The following is a 22,050-nucleotide window of genomic DNA, read 5'->3' as shown; positions in this document are numbered from 1 at the left end:
TGACAGTCCTCTTGGGGGTGTAGGATTCCAGAGTTTAGGAATCCACTTTTGAGAAAGGCCTTTCCCAATCTTTTGACGCTGCGCACCCCCTTCACCTTCCATGCACAGTTGCCACACCCTCTTTCCCCTCTTTGTATACACACCAGAGAAACGGCCAAAACCTAATTAAAGGTAGACAAACATTTTCATTTTTATAAAATCGATAATTGAATAATGACATTTTAAGCCATGCGCCCCCTTAACTATCCCGACAGCGTTGGTGCACACCCTTCTCCCATGCGCACCCTTTAAAAAAAAGAAACATCAAAACGCTACTATCATTAATGAATACCTTTTTATTTGGTGGTAAATATCTGAAATTGAAACCACACACTCATTTTCTCCGGGTTCGTAGAGAAGGAATGTTTTACTTTTGTGAATTCAGTTTCATAGCGTCAGTTGGAACCGTACATGTTGAGTCACGGAAAGACGCTAATAACATTTCAAGTTAAAAGACCGCAAAAGTTTTTGTCACACGCTGGTGGTTGCGTGTGTGCGTCAACAACGACGTTTAAGAGACAAAAAGTGAAAGCCGAGTGCTAGCATCACGTCAAACGCGAAGGTCACCCCTGGCGTTGTCACAATGACCCGGTCCCGCTCACTTCCTGTCCGACCTGGGGGTGCGCGCCTCCCTAAAAGCACATTATCAGCCACTTAGCGGCGCTTAGCATCGCATTGATTAACGATGAGGCGGCACAAAATGTCGCCAAGTGCCCCCGCTCGATGGCCTTTTTCCGTTAGCTCCCATGCTAATGTCCCCGGCCGTTTGTCGGGACATGCTAATTTGCTAATCAGAGCGTAAGCAACGTTGAGCCTCGGGGTCTCGCTTTTTGGCCCCACTCTGGCTAGCGGCCAGCTAGTGCTGGTCATACATTTTAATGGACCTTCAGACACAATGTCATCGGGGGGGGTGGGGGCGCGAGGGGTGGTTGTGTTTGGTACGTCACATATGCCTTGAATTTACCCCTCAGGGTGATCCAGAGAGTTAAAATCATCTGTTTTATAAACAACATTCACCATCAAGGTTTGGTTAGTTAGGGTCACTATAGTGCACGCTTGAGACCTCAAAAATTGGCTGTGGATTTTCGGGGGAAATTCAGCCCCTGAAGACGGAATCACTTAGCAACATGCAATTTGGTAGACACATCTATAACAAATAAACGGACACAAAGAGTCTCCAGAAGACTTGCCCGAAAAGGCACAGGAAGTCAACCAACTTGGTCCGAAATGGCCATTTCCAGTGTTTCGGAAAATGTTGCCCATTTATTTCGCAATACGAAATTTGGTAGACACGTCTATCATGAGTAGAGCCACAAACAAAAAAGTCCCAAGAAGGTATTTCTGAAAAGACACAAGAAATCCGCCATTTTGGTTGAAATTGCCTATAGGCCGGTCCGACTCTCATTTTCAACGAGCTTCCGTTTGCGTTTTGGTCTGCAAAATTCGATCAACTTCTACTCGCCCCAAGCTGAGAGCTGGAAAAATAAAAAATAAAAAAAAGTCAAGGAAACAAAATCAAGAATCCACGCTTGAAAAAACAGGAGTGTGCTATTTTAGGCTAATTTCCAAGGGTGCTACAATGACAAAGTCTTCCTCGAGAGTTTTGGAAAATTCAGTCCACAAAGCCCATTTGACTGAGCAACATCAAACTTGGTCGATCTGCCTATCATGAGTCGACCCACACACAGGAGGTCTGCAATTTTGTTTTGAATAGCCATTTTAGAGTCAATTTGGCCATTTCCAGGTGAATGCCTCCTGTAGAGTTTGGCCAATTTCTACCAGATTTGAACCAAGTACACTCGACAGATGGCCGATGCTTAATTGTGAGGAATATGATTTTCCATCAATTTATGTGGGCGGAGAATGGCAGCGAAGCTTGATGCCCGGCCATGGAACATGAAACTGGAATAAGTCGACTCCCTGAGCTCCGATCTTGGCCAGACGTCTCGTGTACCCCGACGCTTCGCCCTTGCAAAATGATTCACGCTTATGTACGCGTACGCATCTGTGCACCAGCACGACTCGAGGGCCACGCGCACGCGCGCGCGCACACGCACACGCACGCACGTTGTGTTGTGACACGGAAGCGATGTCGACGCCGGAGGGTTAACAACAAACGACCTCGTTGTTAAGATACTTGTGTCGCACATCTGGCTGCTCTCACGTCAACATTTACATGCCAGCAAAATGAAGGGAGCGGATGAAGCGTGATCGCTACGTGCTTTAAAGAAACAAGCGGTAGCGGGGAGATGCTTCGAGTTCTCAGTGCACAACGCGAAAACATGCCAGGATGGAAGACCTTTTCACACTACAAATGGCGGAAGGAAACGGCCCGAATGCTTCACAGCATGACTGGAGTGGCAAAAACATTAGGCGCACTGTGAGAGAAAAATGAAAAAATATATACACAAATGATTAGGGGGAAAATATTGACATATTTGGTAAAAAAAATAAAAAATGTGACAAAAACACTGTACGTATACAAATACAAAAATATGTTGAACAAAAATATAAAATGCTAGAAACTATTAGACACAAAATACATACATTAAACGAAATTGTATACAAAATATTTTACAAAAATATTACAATGCAAAAATAACTTAAAAGTAGATTAGATTAAAACAACAAATGTACATTTATAGAATAGTGTAAAAAGAAAAATACAAATATTACAATAACGATTTCATATAAAATAACAGAATAATAAAACTACTACTACTACTACTCAGTAAATTTCGTAGCATACATTTGACTCTAAAAAGACTATATTTGGTCCAAGTAAACAGTCAAATTTGAGAGTAAAATATTCAGCATAAAAGTAAATTTTATGCTGAATTTTGCGCTGATAATTTTACTCTCAAATTTGACCAAATAGTCTTTTTGGAGTCAATTGTACTTTGTGAAATTTACTCTGTACTACTAATACTGAGAATAATATTAATATATGATAACAATAACAATAATAATAGATACATATAATATTGATACGATTAAAAAAAACAAATGGACGCAACATATTAAATGTTGAAAATGATGAAAAAGTACTATATATATATATATATATAATAATAACAATAACAATAATAATAATAATACATAAATATAAATTATACGTGTAATATTGTTATAATCTAAAAGAATTGACAAATTATTCAATTAAATTGTTGGATGAAAAATATTAGCAATATTAAAATATTGAGAAAATACACATTTACAATAAAAAACAAAAACTACGTAATAATAACAATAACAATTATTTCAATACTGACAATTATTGAAATAAAAATATCAGGGGAAAAAATACAATATTTGAGAAAAAAAATCCAAAAGGGACTAAATACAAAACTATTGGAAACCAGTCTTAAATTTGTTTAGAATTACACCCCAAAATTTGTGCAAAAGTAAGAGGATGCAAAATAGTTGTCAAGCCAGACAAAAACTTCCAGCGTATGAGATGAAGACCACAAGCGAGACTGGCAGATGACGCGGTCGCCTAGCAACAAGCCAGGCCACGCACAGCGACTCAATCAACTGTTGACGGGAAACGTGCTCGACGCGGGACTTGTTGCTTATTCATGTTCGTCACGCCGCCCTCGGCCTCTTTTGTTTGCTCGGCGCAAACAAAACACCGCCTCTGTTCCCCCCCTCATCGGAATGCGCTGCGCCACCTCGTCGCTACTTCGCCACCCTCAGCCTCACCCTCAGCCAGCCACACCGCTCGCTTCCACTTTCTCTTGCGACGCCATCGACGCACAGGAAAGACGGCAGACAGATGGCAAAACCAGAAAAAAAAAAGGCAGCGGAAACGCTTGTTAGCGCCCTAGCGGCCCAAATAAACGCAAGATGACACACCTGACTGATAATTAGTCTCGGGAGCATTTGGGCTGTCAGCGCACACACATGCAAAGTGCCACCTGTGTGTGTGCGTGTGTGTAGGCTAATGGGCATCCTGGCACACATAATCACGCCGTTAATCACCGCCGCCCGCTTTACAAAAGTCAATAGCGGTCCAAAAGGCTAAAATGGGACACATCAGTCAGCGTGTTTAATGGGCGACCCACATGAGCGTCCCCAACAACCCCGCCCCACCGCCAACGAGCCTTCAAGCTAGCTAAGAGTTTGAAAAAAAACAAAAAAAACAATGGATTTTACGCATCGTCAGCTAACGTCAGGTGGAATCCGCAGCTGGATGCTCTAGACATTTTTTTTACAAGCGACTCCCTGATCAATTTTATGACACCTTAAAGCTGCTCAAAGAAAAGATGCTAAAAGCCACAATGGGCTTTTTTTTTTTGGTACAAACAATAAACGTTATGACGCAAAGACTTTTTCTTTGGCTTCTTGAAAGTGTTGGTCTTTTCACAAAAGTGCAGGTGATGGCAAACGGAAATCTAAAGACAAAAAAATGAATATTGGAGGCCCGCCTGATTTCCGAAGCTGAGCCATGAACCCTGTGATGTCATTTTCAGTCGACAGAAGTGACAAAATGGCCGCCCCCGAGACAGCTAAAAAGTGCTGCTCATCTCATATTCCACAAACGCAATATTCATCAGAATGCCGTGTTTTAACTAGTTGAGGTGCACAGAATATATTCTTGCAAAGAATTTTGGGGGGGTTAAATAATTGTATTATTATTTTTTAATTATTTTTGTATACTACCGCCACCACTTTTTCTTTGTATTTTACAGGTACGCTACCGGTGAGGACAAAGAGCAAAAGTGTGACGACGACCAAAGAGAAGTTAAAGCGACGTGTCTAGTCTGCAAGACCATGGCAAATCTCTTGAGACCTCATACTTTTTTCACTTTTTCTTTGGCCTCAAATAAAACGATATTAAAACGATGGCACGGCATACGCAGCTACTGATTGCAAAGAGTAGATATGTAACGCGGCATCATCCATCTTGATGCGCGCGCGTCTTGTTGAGTGTGTGCGCGTCGGGGAGGTAATTAGGTAATCAACAGATGCGCCAGACAGACACACAGGAAGCGGCTTGTTAGGAGAGCCAAGCGGAGATGGAAATAGATAATGAGAGAGATGGCGTATAAACAGCAAGAACTGAAATGGAAATGGGGGGAGGGAAGAAGGGCTGACGTTCTGGGGGGGGGGGGGGGGGGGCGGGGGTGGCGATGAGGAGACGGGAGAAGAATGAGACACGAGCACAGGTGTTGCCGACAGCACCCAGCCAACGCCACATTTTAGTGACACCGGCCACCAACGAGTGACGGCGACACGGGGCGGGCGACTGGAGGCGGCTGGAGTCAACAATGGTCATGAAATGCGGTCGCTCAACTCAGGAAGACAAAAAAAAAAAAACTACCACAGTAGACCCCAAAATGCTGACAAATTCAAAATGCTGACAAAATCTGCTGGTGAGTGTGCATGGCATGCCGCTCCGCCTCCAAGGCTACCGGTGCGCTGCTAGCACAACGCTCACTGAAATAATCCAAAGAGGAAAGGGATGAGCTTTTTCAGTCAAGACAGTGCATGACATGCCTGCTACGCTCAGCAATCAAAGCTCAGCTGTTTTCTGAAGCCGAGCCATGATTGGTGGTTATCTGAACCCTGAGCAACTTCGATGTCATCTTCTGTCGAAGAGAAGTGACAAAATGGCCGCCCCCCGAGCTCGCTAAAAACGGGTGCATTTCTCATATTCCACAAATGCAATATTTATCAGAATGCTGTGTTTAGACTAGTGGGCCTGCACAGAACATATTCTGGAAAAAAAGATATACTTTCACTTTAGAAAATAAAACAAAACATGGTCAACTTTTGTATAGATGTTGTCATGGAATCAATTTCTCGAAACCAGCCACTTCAAGACATTGCATGACATGCTGCTATGTCTTGCTGGACTTTGAAAGTCAATCATAATAATAACAATAATAATAATGACTTTAGGCCACAAACTGTTCCAAATCTGCTGGTTTGTGTATAAAAATTTCACATCTGCAAATACAAATCTCAGCTGTGTGTTTGTGCATGCTAATGCTGCTGTTACTACTTTGGCAAAAAAACACGAAACCCCCCAAAAATCCCCAAATTGCATGAACGTGTTGAGCATGACCGCGATGGTGCATGATATGCTGTCTTGTATTGTCAAATCTGTCCGGCGGTGACTTTCTGGGGACTTTGACGCCGCTGCCCTCTCGCCGCCCGCTGGCTCAGCGCCGCCAGTTTGTTTTTCCGCTCTTTTTCACAGCGTTTTCCCCTTTTGAGCCTTTTAGGCGGGCGCCGTCCCGGGAGAGCCCGGCCGGCTTGTTTGCCGGCGCTCACGCGTGTCGAGGCGCTCTCCACTCAAGGACGCCAGAGCTCGGCTTTTTGATTAACGTGATGAAAAGAATCAATTAAACAGCAGCCGCGGGACCTCTCCGGCGAGGAAGCCGGAGAACACATACCCAAAAATAAAAATGAAAAAAAAAAAGCACAAAAGAAGCATCAGCAAGATGGTTTCCGGGAAAACAGAGCAGGCAATTTATTTAAGAGAGGCGTTCATTTTATCGTCCCAGTGCACACAAGGGTAGAGTGTTTGCATATCATTTTATTCTTGGTTCGGATCAATGTGGTCCAGTTAAATGGGGAACTAATTACTCCTTTCATGAATTGCGTCACATTTTGGTATTGGTGGACTGGAGGCATTCATTTTAATAGCACAAATGCACAGGTGAGGCTTTTGATATTTGAGTGAGTTGTTTATTTGAATAGCACAAATGCACGTGAGGGTAGCGACTATTTGAAGTATTGTTTTATTCGCAGTTCCTGTCAATAATGCCCCCAGTTAAAGGGGGATCTCATTTACAACTTTGTTTCCTTGCTATAAGATTTTGATAATTGAAGGAGGTCTTTATTTTAATTGTTGGAATCCACATGTAAGAGTAGAGACTATTTGTGTATCATGTTATATCTAATCATCTTTCAGATTAATAATGCGCCCTAGTTCAATGCAGAACTAATTGCCCTCATCAGATAATTGAGAAGAGACATTTATTTGATTTGATTTTTTTTTTCCAAATGAATGGTGACTAACTGAGACACGGCTGCTCTTTGGCTGTATGAGTAACGGAGGAAATATATATGCAATTACCCGGCCTACCCGGACGCGTTTCTGTTGAGTGCACACTTGGATAGTTGGGTAGAGGTTTTCACTTGCTGAAGTGGACAGGACACCCTGCAATTTACTACCAGGCATCTTTTTGAATGAAGGAGGGAGGCTTTATTTTCCATACAAATGCATGAGTGAGATTACAACAAGGCTATTGTATTTATTTCAGTAACTACTGCATCGGTAATGTGACACAGAGGTAGAACTACTTACCTTTGTCCCACCATTAGATTTTGATACTTGCGGAGAGGCATTTATTTTTCCCGAAAAGACGCTTTAGGTGTGCATTTGGATATTGGGGGAGAGGCATTTATTTGTTTATACGATTTAAACATGACTGCTACTAGTGGAAATGTGAAAATATGTAGTAAATTGTAACCATTCCCAACATTTATTTGAATCAAGACGTCTACTTAAAGGAGGTATTTATTATTAGCACACATTTGAATATTTGGGCAAAGGTGTGTATTTGTTTAAGTGGTTGGCGACGAATTGAAACATGGCCACAATTTGGCTCTTTATAAGGAAATACGAAAATAATCGCTCCATTTCCAAGCACACCAGGAGTTCCCTCAAAAAGACATTTATTTAAAGGAGGCCTTTATTAGTAGTAAAAATACATATAATGATGTAACATCAAAGGAGGGCAGGCGAGGAGTGGAATCTCATTTTTACACCTTGGAGCTCACGCTCCAGGAGAATTAGCGTTAGCTCGCAGAGTGCGACACCTTGCTCGTCCCGCCAGGACGGCGAGAGGAAAGCGGAGGGTCCCGCGTACTGTAGGTGGCTTAATTACCCGCCACATGCTGCGACGCCCTGATCCCGAGGGGTGTTTAACAGGTTGAGGGGACGTCGGGAACGCAGCGTTGAGGAATGGGGTATTAGCGCGCTGGGACCGGCTGGCATGAGGGTTATTTCAAGCGTGACCTACAAAAAATAAAAAAATACAAGTATGTTTGCTGGGTGGGTATTTGCGTAGTGACGTTCTCCCACGCGTGTGATGGAGTGCGCCCAGGTGGCCGAGGTCATTGCGCTGAGCGACAGAATGATGCTAAGCTAGCGAACGCCTCGCCTGCCCGAGAGCGGTAATTAGCCGACGCGGGTCAGAGCTCGGGGCTTGCGTCGAGGGGACCAGCTTGTATGGGGAGGGGCCTGTGACTTTGTATGTCATGTATTCATTTGCATACATGTGCGCATCATTTCATACAACGCATTTCTAGTCGAAGGAGGACGTTTATTATTCGTACAAATGCACGTGTAAAGCTTGAGAAAGACCGTCGAGTTTATTTTAGGAAGTAATGATACTGTGGCAGAGTTAAAGAGGGAACAACTCGCCCATGCATTTCCTCCGCATTCGTATTTTGATATTTGGGGAGACGCGTTTGTTTTTTTCAAGTGGACGGTGATGATTTGAGACTATTTGGCTTTATGGGGAGAGACGGAACTACTACATTTAGTCAATCGGGAACTAATTGTCCGCCTCCACATTTATTAAAGACACCTCAGGTCATCTATTTGAGGACGAGGCGTTCACTGCATCCCCAAAATAAAGACGGCTGAACTCAAGTGGAGTGAATGTGAACTTGAGACGAGGTGAAGGATGTCACGTAGAATGACAAGACAGTGAAGGTGACGCGTCCCCCAAGAGTGTGTCCAACCTCAGCACTTACAACTTCTTTCTTCAAGTGCAGCAACACACACTAGAAGCTGAAGGCATGAACGCCGCCCCCCCAAGAAATGTGCCTTGGTAGCCTTGGGGTACCTTGAAAGCCTCCCGGTTCGTTAGAATGACTTGAACAGTGTGAATACGGTTTGGGCTTTTGTCGTTGTGTTTGATTCCAATCGATAAGCGGGCAACCTGCACAGGCTTTTGGAAACTTGCTCACGGGGAAAACGTGAGCCCTTTGAGACTGGACAGGCACTTTGAGAGACCCTTTCAACAAAACTCGCGTGCAAGGAAACCAGACTGGCGGCTGCAAAGAAGTGTGCCCATTCAATTCCAATACTGGGGCGTGGGGGGGGGGGTTGGGGAAGCGTAACGTTTTCCAAAATGGTTCAGCTCTTCTTCACATTAGAGCAGAGTTCATATAATGTTACAATGAACAAATTAGAATCCGTACAATTTCCAAGTGCAAATAAGTCTGAGTCTCAGGCTCAGTGTGGCGACATAGCTTATTCATCGCGTCCTGTCATATGTTTCATCAATCTTACATGCATTTATCATCACTTATTCACGTAAGAGGCAAACACCGGGGCTTGGCTTGGCGTGCACGCGCGCCAATGTGTCAGCTTCGCAGCAACGCGTCATTTTCAGTTGGAACGACATTTGGGTGGCAGGAATAAAACAAGCAAGTTGGAAATGTGGTTTAGGGTAGGGTAAATGAAAATGACCCGAACCCTAACCCAGATAGATAGATGATAGATAGCTATTACGGCTGCACGGTATTGCAAAAACACGCAATATGGATGTTGACGAGATCGATCGATCTGTTTTACTGTTATATATATATGTTATATATTAACATGTACCGAAAGAAAAGACATATTGGTTATCTAATGAAAGAAGTACATTTTTTTCATGCGGCAGAATAAGCAAGCGCAATGTATTCTTAGCTAATTAATTCCCCTAGACAATGTGCAAATATTGGGTGGCAATACGCATATATATATATATACACTGTGTATACATATATATATATATATATATATATATATATATATATATATATATATATATATATATATATATATATACACTGTGTATACATATATATACATATATATATATATATATATATATATGTATATATATATATATATATATATATGTATATATATATATATATATATATATATATATATATATATATATATATATATATATATATATATATATATATATATATATATATATATGCGCGCTAGCAGTAATTAGTGGAAGGCGGCTCCATTGTGCGCGTCAACAAGTCGGTGTGCAGCGAAGGATTTGTTCCGAGCAGGGATGGAGGCATGTGATCAATTCCCACGCTCATTCAGAAAAAAATGTGCTAATATCTCATTAGAGATTAATACCCATCAGATCCTTTTAATTAGCCAGCCAGCCCACACTGTCACACTCTCTGAGTGCGTGTGTGCGTGTGCGTGTGCGTGCATGTTCCACTCCCACCTCGTCGTCAAGCTCTTGTAATAATTAGGAGTGTGTATCTGGTGTGTTCCATGTGCGTGAGTCTATGTGTGCGCGCGTGTGATCGTGTGTGTGTGCATGTGATCGTGTGTGTGTGTGCGTGTGATCGTGTGTGCGTGTTTCCCTCCTACCTTGTTGTCACAATCTCGGAATAACCGGGAATTTGTATCTGAGTATGCGTCCGTTTTCCATGGTCAGGACTTGCACACTTCTAGGATGTAGATGGAAAATAAGTCCCAAGACCACATTTGAGTTTGCCATCTGAGATCTTCCCCAGCTACTTTCACATTCTTGAGCTACATACTTGAAGCACTTTGCCCATCCACATGCTAGATTCAACCTTCAAATCCGAGACGCAGATCCAAGCTTTACATCTCAGCTTTACATCCTTAGTAGATCTAGATTTTGGATCCACATCCTAGCTCTGCATTCGAGATCCTCATTCATAGAGCAACATCTCAGATTTGCATCCTTGAGCCACATCATAAATCTGCAACCTAATCCCACATTATTGAACTATATCCTGGTTCCACATCTGACACCTACATCCTAGACCACAATTCTAGGTCGGCATCTTAGATCTACAGAAATCGCATTATTTTCTGCATTCTAGATCTACTCTAGATCCGCAGTCTTGAACATCCAAGGTCCACATCCTAGACCTTCGTTCGATCTACCTGCTACACCCACAACGGGAATCTATATCCTCGATCCACATCCTTCATCTACATCCTAAGTGTCAATCTTAGATCCACATCCTAGTCTTGCATCCCTGTTGTACTCTTCACATAAATCCTATATCTATCCATTTCTGCATTATAGATCCACATCTTGGGTCCACAGCCTACATTTATACTGACATGCAAATCCTAGATGTGCATCCTCGGACACATTCTTGACTCTCATTTTGGCATCCCAGATGTGCTCTTAACCTGCATGACATCCTGCAGTAGATTTACACCCAACACCCGCATCCAAGATTCCCGGTCCACATCCGCATCCTAGATCGACTGTACGCCCTACATTTGCATCCTACAGTACATGCTAGCGCTACAGCCGGAAACATCCTGGGTCCATATCCGAGCTCATCGTTCTAGTTCCGCATTCTCTCATTCACATCCTGGATTCACATCCAAGAATAGCATTCGGGAGACACAATTTAGATGCCTAGGCTAGATCTACATCCTAGATCCACGTCCTAGATTCTCTCGTCACGCAAGATGAAGATCCAGGCGGCATATTTGCAACACTTAGTGACAGGCGGCGGTCCACGCGCATGCGTGCGTCTCCTACCTGGCGGTGGCGGTAGAGGACGACTTCCTCTGGCACATGACGGCCAGCGAGCCTCCGCCGGGCGCCATTTCCTGTTTGATCTCCCAGGCCACCAGGTCGCTGGGCTTCACCGCCAGGAAGCTGATGCCCGACTGGAACCACACCCTGCACACACGCACAAAACACACGCTGGTCACTGCTGATGCTGATGCAACGCCGACGCGTTAAATTGGCACCTCAAGCCGGGGTCAGGCTTTCAAATGAAAGTTTCAATGCAGGGTTAGCGTTTCAAAGATTGGCGTTCCAAAATGAGGGCTTCACGCAAAAATTAGCTTTCCAAATGATAGTTTCAAGGCAGGCTCGGTTCTAGGGTTTCAAAGTAAGCTTTAAAGAAAGACTTATGGTTCCAAATGAGGGTTTCGAATCAACATTAGGATTTCAAGCCGAGGTCAGGCTTTCAAATGAAAGTTTCAATGCAGGGTTAGCGTTTCAAAGATTGGCGTTCCAAAATGAGGGCTTCACGCAAAAATTAGCTTTCCAAATGATAGTTTCAAGGCAGGCTCGGTTCTAGGGTTTCAAAGTAAGCTTTAAAGAAAGACTTATGGTTCCAAATGAGGGTTTCGAATCAACATTAGGATTTCCAGACAGGTTTAGGGTTTCAAATAAGGATTTAAAACAACAATTGCCGTTTCAAACCAAGTTCAGAGTTTCAAGCCTGGGCTCGAGTTTCAGAGTAAGCTTTCAAGAAGGTATTGGGGCTTCAAGCAAAGATTAGAGTTCCAAACTATGATTGGGGGTTTTCTGACAAGGTAAGAGTTTCAAATGAAAGTTACAAGACAACATTTGTCATAGTAAGATTCAAAATAAGGTATCGAAGTTGGGGCTTCAAGTAGTCAACAGATTTTCCAATTGGGGTTTCAAGACACACATTAAAGATAAAGTTTTAACGTAGGATTGTGGTTTGAAATGGGGGCTCAGAGCGAGACGAAGGTGTCGGTACATGCTTCAAACATTTCCACAGAACGCGTCCGTGCGTGCGTTGGCAAAGACGAAATGCCTCCACGGACTCTGGACTTGATTTGGATTCAAGACACAAGACGAAGCAAAACAATGTCATGCTTATTGTTGTGGTTGTCGTTGTTATTTGGATGCGCCGCTTGATTCAAGTCTTGCCAAACGCAGCACGCGCACGCCTCCTCCTACTTTGAGTTCCATCATTTGCTATAGGGGGAAATGGATATGAATAGCATTCAACATCACTTCTCATATAGCCAATGAAGACTTTTCAAAAAGGACTCATTAGAGGGACAAAACACCATTTCTTGGATGGACACAAAAAAAAAAAAAAAAGGTTGCTCTTGAAGGGGTTTTAATCAACTTCCCGCAGCTTACAACACACGCGCGCGCAGCTCTTTTAACGCGAGAGCGTGCTTATCGGAACAAAAGAGCAGCTGTATGCTTTATATACGTTTATCCTCGCATATGTTTTCTACGTAGAATAACACATTTTATATCTACCATATGCTTTATATGGAGTATGACATTCATTTTGCATATAGCATGATGTTTAATATATTAAATGTGTTTTATGTGTGGTTATGAGTTTCATTCAGTGTCATGTTTTACAGATTGTATCGTTTGGATTTTAAATGTTAAAACATGTTTGAAATATTGTGTTGTGTGAGTGTTTTATACACAGTATGAAATAAGCTTCCGATAGCATGTTTGTGCAGTACTTTTGATATATAGTAAACCAGGATTTACATGTAGCAGCCAATATCATGTTTGATACAGAACGCAATTTATATTATTTGCTTTCTATTCATGCAATTTCAGTACCTTTTAGGATCTCTATGGCAACGACAAAGACATTTTAAAGCTCTTTTCTGTCAAATGGGTTAAGGTTATGCATGTCTAGCATGAAGTCTCAAGAAGCCGTGACCAAAACAACACAGAAAGTCTGTGATTTGAAGCGGCTTTTTAGGCTCATTTTTATTTCCAAAGGTCATCAAAAGACCAACTCCTCACACATTTTTTTTTTTTTTTATTCAACCCTCAAAGCCAGGTGCACTAACATGGAATTTGGTGGTCATGTCTATGAGCAGCCCCACAAAAAAGCCCAAAAGGAAATACAGGAAGTCTACCATTTGCTTGCCTTGTTTGGGTTGTTTTGTCTGTTTCCAGGCTTGCGTTTTGCAAACAATGGTAAATTATAAGATTTTTTTTGGGCATTGTGCTTTGGCGGAGCATCACAACAAAGTTTGTGGAAAATTCTGCCTGTACTCAGTTTTGAATGACATGAGCGGGTATGTATTCATTCAAAAAAAGTTTACTGATGGAGTTGTAATTCATTCTCTTGTATCATACCAAGAGCTCTCCCTAATACAAAAAAAAAGGTAAAAGCATGTGTCTTTTTGAGTTGCTCTGTATGCTAATACCGCAGCACTAATCTAAAGCGCGGCTCAAAGGTTAAAACCGTCGCCTGCTGCGGGAAAAGATGCGGCGCATCGGGGTTCCATTACTGTCGTTTAAAATTATTATTATTTTTTTTAAAAAAAAAAGCTCTGAATGCTCTCATTCGGTGGCTGTTCTTCAACAGCACTTCAAATTTGCTCATGCGCTCGCACACGTCGCCTGGCAGCCGGCGACAATCGTGCTCTTAACACGTGCACCAACACCACACACACACACATGCACACAAACACGTGCGTAAGTGGCGTACTTCAAAAGGCCGGAAGACGTCCACGATTCAAATAACACGTCCCGGTTACCATGCAAAGGCAAAGGCATCGCGCGGCAGAAAACACCGCAATAACGCCGGTGAAAACATCACAACACATCATAGCAGCCCTCGATCTCGCCTAAGGCACGTGGCCGGAATTAGAGCAATGTGATTGGACGCCCATGCAAAAATAACACCTCAGAAACTTCAAAAACCACACCGCAGTCAAGGCATCCGACAGAAAGAAAAATGCTAACAAGAGACAACAATGGAGAACAACCAGGGTCGGAAAATTTTTATCCAAGAGACTAAGAGCAATAAATCAAGCTTCAGCGAAGAGGAGACTGCGGAGTATAATACTGCAGCAAATGTTAGCATATGTCGGCATGACATAATGTAAATGGAAACAATATAATAATAATGATCATTTGGAGGAAAAGAGGATCTCCCGATTTTGATCTAAACTGAGATAGACGGCAGAAAGAGAAGAAAATGAAATGGGAGTATATGCTGCAGCTAACTGGGTAAGCAAACATGATCATGCATTGGCATAAGATCAGCTAACCAAAAAAACACCACTGGAGTATGAAGCTCAGCTCGGCTTTATCCAAGAAGAGATTGAGGGCACCAAGGAAAAGGAGCATTTCGGCAAAGCTGAGAGCAGGAAGTATAATACTGCAGCTAAAAGCGGAGGCTAAAGAGATGCACTAAGAAAAAAGGACAGTTGGCGAAAAAGCAATTATCCATGAGGAGACTGAGGGCAGTAAGACAATGAAGTCCTGCAGCAATACTAAGACTGTGGAGTGTAATACTGCAGCTAATGACAGCATGTCAAGCGAGACATGTCAGACAAAAAAAACAGGAGGAACAAGAGTTATCCCAAAGGAGAATAAGGGCAGCAAGACAATAAAGCCAAGTGGAGACTATGTAGTATAATACAGTATCGCAGCTAGTGTAAATATGTGCCGGAACAGGATATGCTAAAACCAATAATGGTGGAGAATGTCTCTTATCTAAGAAGAGACTGAGGTCAGCAAAGTGGAGACTGTGGAGTATAATATGGTAGCTAACACGGCAAGATATAAATCTGCATAAATCTACATTTGTTGGAAAATGTACAAAAAGCCACAAAGCACTCCTGTGTTTTTTCCAAGAGGAGCACTAAGGGCATTAGGACAATGTCAAAGAAATGTGGAGAGTGTGCAGTAAACAACCGAAGCTAAAATTAGCAGCGCGAGACCGACACATGCACACAAAAATGATCGAGACGGAAGGCCTGCTGCGTTTTGGCCAAGAGGAGACTGAGGGCAACCACATTAGCTTGCGTTGTAATGACACACGTCTGAAAGAAGGGCCATCAGCTGCGCCCACACTGCGGCACCTTTTGAAGGCAAAAAGAAGCCTTCTGGAGTGAGGGCGTCAAGAGGGCGGCAAGCGACAGCGAGACGAATGGAGACAGAAGAGAAAATGACAGCCCGGCGCCGGCGACCTTTCCCAGATGCACGAGCGGCGGCTAAACAAATGGACTCGCTGCTTTTCTCTCTGCGCGCCGGCGATTGCGTCTGACGGACAGGTCGGTCCCTCTTCCCGTCCGTCCGTCCGTCTCCTGTCCAGGTGCTGTGCCGTGATAACACACGTCCTGTTTCATTGCTAACATTTTTACACTCTATTACTAGGAATATGAAAAGAGAAAATGAACATCACCAGTAGACCTGCTGGGTCTGTTCGCCGTACGTTGTGTACATGGTTGGAAAACTCAACGCCAAATGGTTCAATGGCCGTTTTAATAGAGTCACCATTTGCCGTCGAAATGGATTCCCCTAATCCCAACTCTAACAAAGGGTAATCCTAACCTAAACTGTCAAAGAAACCAACCTTGAGCGCAAATCTAACCATAATCCCCGCAACCTAACATATAATCCCGACCGTTAAAACCAACACTAATCCCAACCTCGACGCTGAAATCAAACACAAACCTCACTGCAACCTTAACTCGAACTCTCAGCCCCGAACCATCATTCGTCTTCCTAGACCCGACTTTAACCTTAAGCCAAACTCCAATTTTAACCACTAAGCGTGATTGAAACCCAAGCCCATAACCTTAATGTTAAAGCAAGTCGAAGCAATACTCTAGCCCTTACTCTCTACCCTGAAGCTGACTCCAACATGAATGTCAACTCCTAGCCTTACTCCTAAAGTTGAACCCTCCGAAGACAAATTATAACTCCTAACCCAACTCGCAACCCTTACTTTAGCCGTAACCCCAAACTTTACTGTCAACACCAACTCTAATCCATCATTCAAATGGAACACTTCACCCATAAACCTCATTTTAAACTCCAAGGCCTAAACCCACCACCTGACTCCAACCCACATCCCAAATGCTAACCTCTACGCCTCAGCCTGAAGCCCAAACCCAAAGTTTAAACCGAACTCTCCGCTCTACCTCTAAATGCCTCATGTCAGGCCCCTGACTCAAATTTGTAATCCTAAACTCAACTACAAGACTTCGACCCCTAACCCAAATCGTCCATGCTAACCCCCAACCACGACTCCTGACGCTAAACCTAAGGCCAAACACTAACCCGAACACTCCTTTTAACTCCAACCCAGAGAAGTTCACCAACTCCTAAACTCAACAAATAAAGTCTCATCTTTACAAGTCCTTCGGGGTCACGGGATTTGGGGACTGCAATGCCGATCGAGTTGAGTGGACGTTTTGAGCCGGCTCACAATTTATTGGAAGTGTTTCCAAATCATGATCCTGTTCGTTGTTACATATCAAATTCAAGGTATGTAAGAAAAAGACTGCGCACTTGAGGCAAAGTGTTCCGTCTGCAGACTTTGGAGCCGTCTCCTCCTGGAAGGTGCACTCGGCGTCCTCTCACCGCTCCCCCGGAATCCTTTCAACATCCACCTACGGGTTGCTCTCATCCCGCTCACACCTCCTTTCTTCCGCCCTTCCCTCCGAGTCCCTCTCGTCTTCTTCGGAGTCGTCTTCTTCTTCCCCCGTATCTCTTGCTTCCTCCCGCTGCGCTGCTCTTATGTAACCGCCACACAAATGGATCCTGATCCTGACGCCGCTCAGTCTGAGAAGGCTGACAAAGAAATGACTTTTCTGAAGCGGTTTTCTGGACGCGTAACGATAACCCCTTTCGCACGGAGCCGGTACCGGGCCTCCCCTCTGGACCGCGAAGACAGCGGGCACTTGTCTCGACTCGAAAAAACAAACAGAAGCCTGTGCTCATTTTAGCAATGAGATGTGCTTAAAACAGCAACGATGGAGGAGCATCGTTTTATCTGAGGGCAGAAAGGAACACTGCAGCAGGGTGGAGACTGTGGAGTAGAACACTGCGGCTAACGGGCAAAGCTGCCCAAAAAAAGCAACAATGGAGGAGCGTGACAAGCGCCTGAGTTTTATCTGAGGGCAGAATGGAGGAGACTTTGTACTACAACACTTCGGCTAACAGTAGACCAACACTATCATGTGTCAGAAGAAGACATGCCAACAAAAGAACAGCAATGGAGGGGAGAATGAGGGTCTCCTGAGTTTTGCCAAAAAGGAGACTTAGGGCAGCAAGGAACAATACAGCAAGGGGAAGACTATGGAGCGCACTACTACATCTGTAAGAAAACTTTGGCACGGGATACGGTAACAAAAACAAACTACGGAGGAGAATGAGGGTCTTCTGAAACCAAAAATGAGACTATGGGCAGCAAGGGAACACAGCAGTGCAGCAAGGTGGGGACTGGTGCGCAAAACACTGCTGATAACATGGAAAGCTTATGTAGGGATGGATCGAACCAAGCCACGTCAAAGAGAACAAGGGTCTATTGAGTTTTACCAAAGAGGAGACTGAGGGCAAGAAAAAAACAGGAGGGCTGCTGAGAAAGTGGAGACCGTGGAGTATAATCACGGAGATTTACATTAACCAGGCTGAAAAACAACAATGGACTCAAACAAGAGTCCCCTGAGACTAAAAAAGGAGACTAAGGGCACCAGAGTAAAACTCTCTGAGTGACTGAAGGCGGGAAGGAAACGGTGCACTGCAGCAAAGTGGAGACTCTGGAGTCCAATACTGCAGCTGTAAGATAAGCTAACAACAGCTACATGTGCTTTGAAGGCAGAAGAAAAAAAAAAAAAAAAAAAGGAACCTTCTCCCGTGGCTTGTGATCCAATCACGTCTCTGGCGTGTGATGTGGTCCGGTGGTGCGGCGTGGCGTCCCGCCATGCCGGACGGCTCATTAATGGGGCCTGACTCGCTCTCGCTCTCCACTGGAGGACTCATTAGCACATTCTTCTTCTTCTTTTTCTTCTTCTTCTTCTTCTTCTTCAGCTCCGATCTCGGCCTAAAAGCGCACAAGCACTCTGCGACACACGCGGCTGTACAGCGAGATCAAACCTCCGTTTTGTCGTCTCAGGGGCCAAAAGGGAACATTTGGCCGACGCTGATCCGCCGCGACGACAGCGTGACGACGCACCTGCTGGGCCGCAAGAAAAAGAAGAAGAAGAAACTGACTGTGAGGACGAAAAAAATCATCTGGTCCTGATTCCAAAAAGTTGCCCAGCTGGCTTATCCTCACGTTGCTCATGATAACCACCAAGGTGAACTGTACAAATTGGACGTGCGAGTGTGCATGCGTGTGCCGTGCGTGTATGTTTGTGTGCAATTGTGTCAGTGAGTATGTGTGCGCACGTTTGTTAGCGTCTCCGTCTTATGCGTGTGTAAGCTATCGGGATCATGTTGCGTGGGGATGAGTCCTTCCTACTAATCACAAGATGACTACAGTAGAGTACTTACTTTAATGAATTAGCCGCATCGCTAATAAACACTAATCAGGCTAATTGGAGGGAGGGGCGGGTGGGGGGACGACCGGGGAAGCAAAGAATGCGAGCAGCGGAATAAAGACGGGATAAATGAGCTCAGTGGCGCATATAGACACGGACAATAGCCACCAGCCATGTTCTTTCGACACAAAGACGCCGTGAAAGGACTTGACGCGTGAATCTAAGATTAGCGCGTCAGAGGTAGGCGCGAGCATTTCATGCCTGTAAACACGTGTTCACCAAAACAAAAGCCATAGCGTCGGAGCATCAAAGGCGGAGTTGTCATCGTCCCCCGCCAACACCACCGTCACACTTTTTCATGTTGCCTTGATGTTAGCGCGGCGCCATTTTACGCGCTTCGTTACATGCGCCCACGAAGGGTTCCAATACGCACGCGTGGAGATCCAAAGGCCGGCCAAATGCGGCCCGCGGTCAAATTTTTTGCGGCCCGCACCCTCTCTCATAGAATTAATAACTTCTGCAACAATACGCAACAACTGTGTCCGCCTCATTTGCAAGGAGACTGCTGTTACCGATTTCCATGTTTTCAAATCTATAAATTCACTGAATATTTATTTTCAACAAGATGCCATGTTTCAAATGAACCCTGGCCTGTACTGGTGATTATGATACGTATATATATATATATATATATATATATATATATATTTGACATATTTCCCTGTCATAGAATCAACATTTTAAGAGAACATTTTATTGCCAGTTGTTACTGATGTTTGAAGTCATCTTCACTGGTGAATACTTTTACTTACTACCCCATTTTAAATCTTAAAGTTCAATCAACGTTTGCCAGTGATATGTCATGTTTCAAATGGACCAAAAGACAGATTTAAGAATCTTGAAATGAATAAAGTCAAAAACAAAAGGCAGACTGGTTTGCTAAAATGTGCTTGGATTTATTGGTGTTCCATGTAAAAAAAGAATGTCGGGCTAAATGGTCGGCCCGCCGCTTTTTCACCTCACCAACTCTGGCCCCCTTTGCCAAAAGTTTGGACACCCCTGATGTCGATGCTACATTTTGCGAAATCGTTAAACCGAAGGAAGCACCCAGTGAATATTATTTGACATATTGGGTATAAGCTAGCAGGGAATTAGCCTCGCCTAGCCTTGGCTAGCAGAATTACCGCGCCTTGTGTGCTATTATTATTACAGTCCGTTATGTTGATTTCTATTGCCCACGTTTGGCGATTGACATCCGATAAAGGACCAAAAATGTAAGCAGGAGGATGAAACACAAACTAAGCATAACAGCAGTTTGTTTCCTCATCTAGGTCCATTAGTCAGTCATAACGGCCGAGCTAATGTCCTCGCCGAGCCTAATGGGCACATTAGTGCGGCTAATTAGCTTCAACGAACCAGCCAGTGGGAATCGAGGTGGTCGATCGCTCGCTCGCTCGCTCGGTCACGGAGGCGAGACGAGCGGCTGTTTCGAGTAAGCTTCCGGTTTGAGATCAACGGTTTTACGCCCCTCTTGGCAGAGGCCGTGATGAGAATAAATTGAAACACAGCTGAGGAAAAAACACCAGTGACAGCTTTCCACTCTGGAATGTCGGGGAAAAGCTGTACAAGCCAATGGTGTCCCTCAGGGATCTTCACTGGGTACTCCAAAAGGCTGTTTGTAAGGTTTGGAGGTTTTCCATCTCTTGAAAGGTGTATACACTGTACAGTGGGAGTCCGCTGGTTTCCTCCGGGGTTCACTACTGACTTACCTTGACATTTTAGTCGTTTTTTTATTGTATTTCCACTCAAAAAAATGAGTGAATTATTTGAATTGGTGACTTAAGATCTTGAGTTTCTTGAAAATGTTACCCTAATCCACTAGCTCAAACGCTGAGATTTTGTCCGAATTTAGGGGCATTTTGTCCCAAGCGGTTGACTTTTTTGCTAAAAAACTGGGGTGCATTGAGCAGTTTGAATAGACAAAGTTTTGTGATTGATTTTAGATAATGTTATCCTAAAAATGTTGACCTAAGTCATTAGCTCGAACTCCCGAAAACAAGTCAGCTCTTTTTTTTTTATTATGAGGTAAATCATTTTTTGCAGTTTCCGTGTTTGTGATCCCGCTCGTTGGCTGATTTGATTTGCACAATTCATAACTATTTGTCTTCTGCCGTGCATTTATTTTGGGTGTAATTCCACTGCCGGTCTCTAGATGGCAGCACACTATTGTGTTTGAAACTGTCAATTTGAAAGAAGAGTGAAGACAGGAAGCATTCCTAAGTCAGCCTCGTTTTTTTTCTGAGGATTATTGAATGCCAAGTCCTCTTGAATCCTGCTCTTTAAACCGACTGAAAGCAACGGCTGTTTGTTCATTTTTACAGTGTACAACTTTAGGCATGATTATTGATGTCAGATGATAAATTTGTTCGTTTGGAAAAAATGGCATTTGTTTACTGTGAACACACAGGGCCCGGTACAGTGTTGGACGGCGCAATACTGTTGTCTTATCCATTGCTCTTGCATCCTCTCCATTATATCTGTTTGAATGTGTTTGTCTTATTTTTAAAGTGTCTCGAAAGGCTGTAAATGCCTCGGGACTCTTTAATAGGGTTCAGTATTTTTATATTGCGCATTTCACTCATTGCGGGGGGTGGTGTGGAGCGTAACGTCCGCCACGGAAGGGGGTCGAACGTAGACTAGAAAGACAAGTCGAGGACAAATTGCCACAGGAGTAGTGCAAGAGTTGAAGACAGCGAGAAAGAACAACAAAACAACGACAATCAACACCCCTTGACACGCTCTCAACACACACGCGCTTCACACGCGCTCAGCACGCACACTCTTTGCACCCTCCAGGCACTTGCAGCCTTGTCTTCAACGCACTCATTAACGTCACTCACTAAGGTTTGACTCTGATCCGCCGAGACGACATCGACGAC

At 43.8% G+C, this 22,050-nt stretch overlaps 2 protein-coding genes across 7 annotated transcripts in view; one reads left to right on the top strand and one right to left on the bottom strand.

The window, feature by feature from the left end:
• Positions 1 to 5,094, top strand: part of LOC147146797 (uncharacterized) — a 130,190-nt gene extending 125,096 nt beyond the window's left edge. The window contains exon 2 of the mRNA XM_086029788.1: positions 4,731 to 5,094. Coding sequence (XP_085885914.1) covers positions 4,731 to 4,801 — 71 coding nt within the window. The 3' untranslated portion in view covers positions 4,802 to 5,094. The remainder of the gene's footprint in view (positions 1 to 4,730) is intronic.
• LOC147146796 (transmembrane protein 132B) overlaps positions 1 to 22,050 on the bottom strand; it is a 136,563-nt gene that overhangs the window by 45,266 nt on the left and 69,247 nt on the right. For all 6 annotated transcript variants that reach the window (XM_086029781.1, XM_086029783.1, XM_086029782.1 and 3 more), the window contains one exon: positions 11,622 to 11,765. In XM_086029781.1, the coding sequence (XP_085885907.1) occupies positions 11,622 to 11,765 (144 nt within the window). The remainder of the gene's footprint in view (positions 1 to 11,621; positions 11,766 to 22,050) is intronic.

The sequence above is a fragment of the Filicampus tigris genome, chromosome 5 (genome assembly GCF_054856515.1).
Source record: "Filicampus tigris isolate MCC_2025a chromosome 5, RoL_Ftig_1.0, whole genome shotgun sequence".
NCBI classification, from domain to species: domain Eukaryota; kingdom Metazoa; phylum Chordata; class Actinopteri; order Syngnathiformes; family Syngnathidae; genus Filicampus; species Filicampus tigris.
The sequence above is the reverse complement of the archived record's forward strand: the minus strand, read 5'-3'. Positions and strand labels throughout refer to the sequence as shown.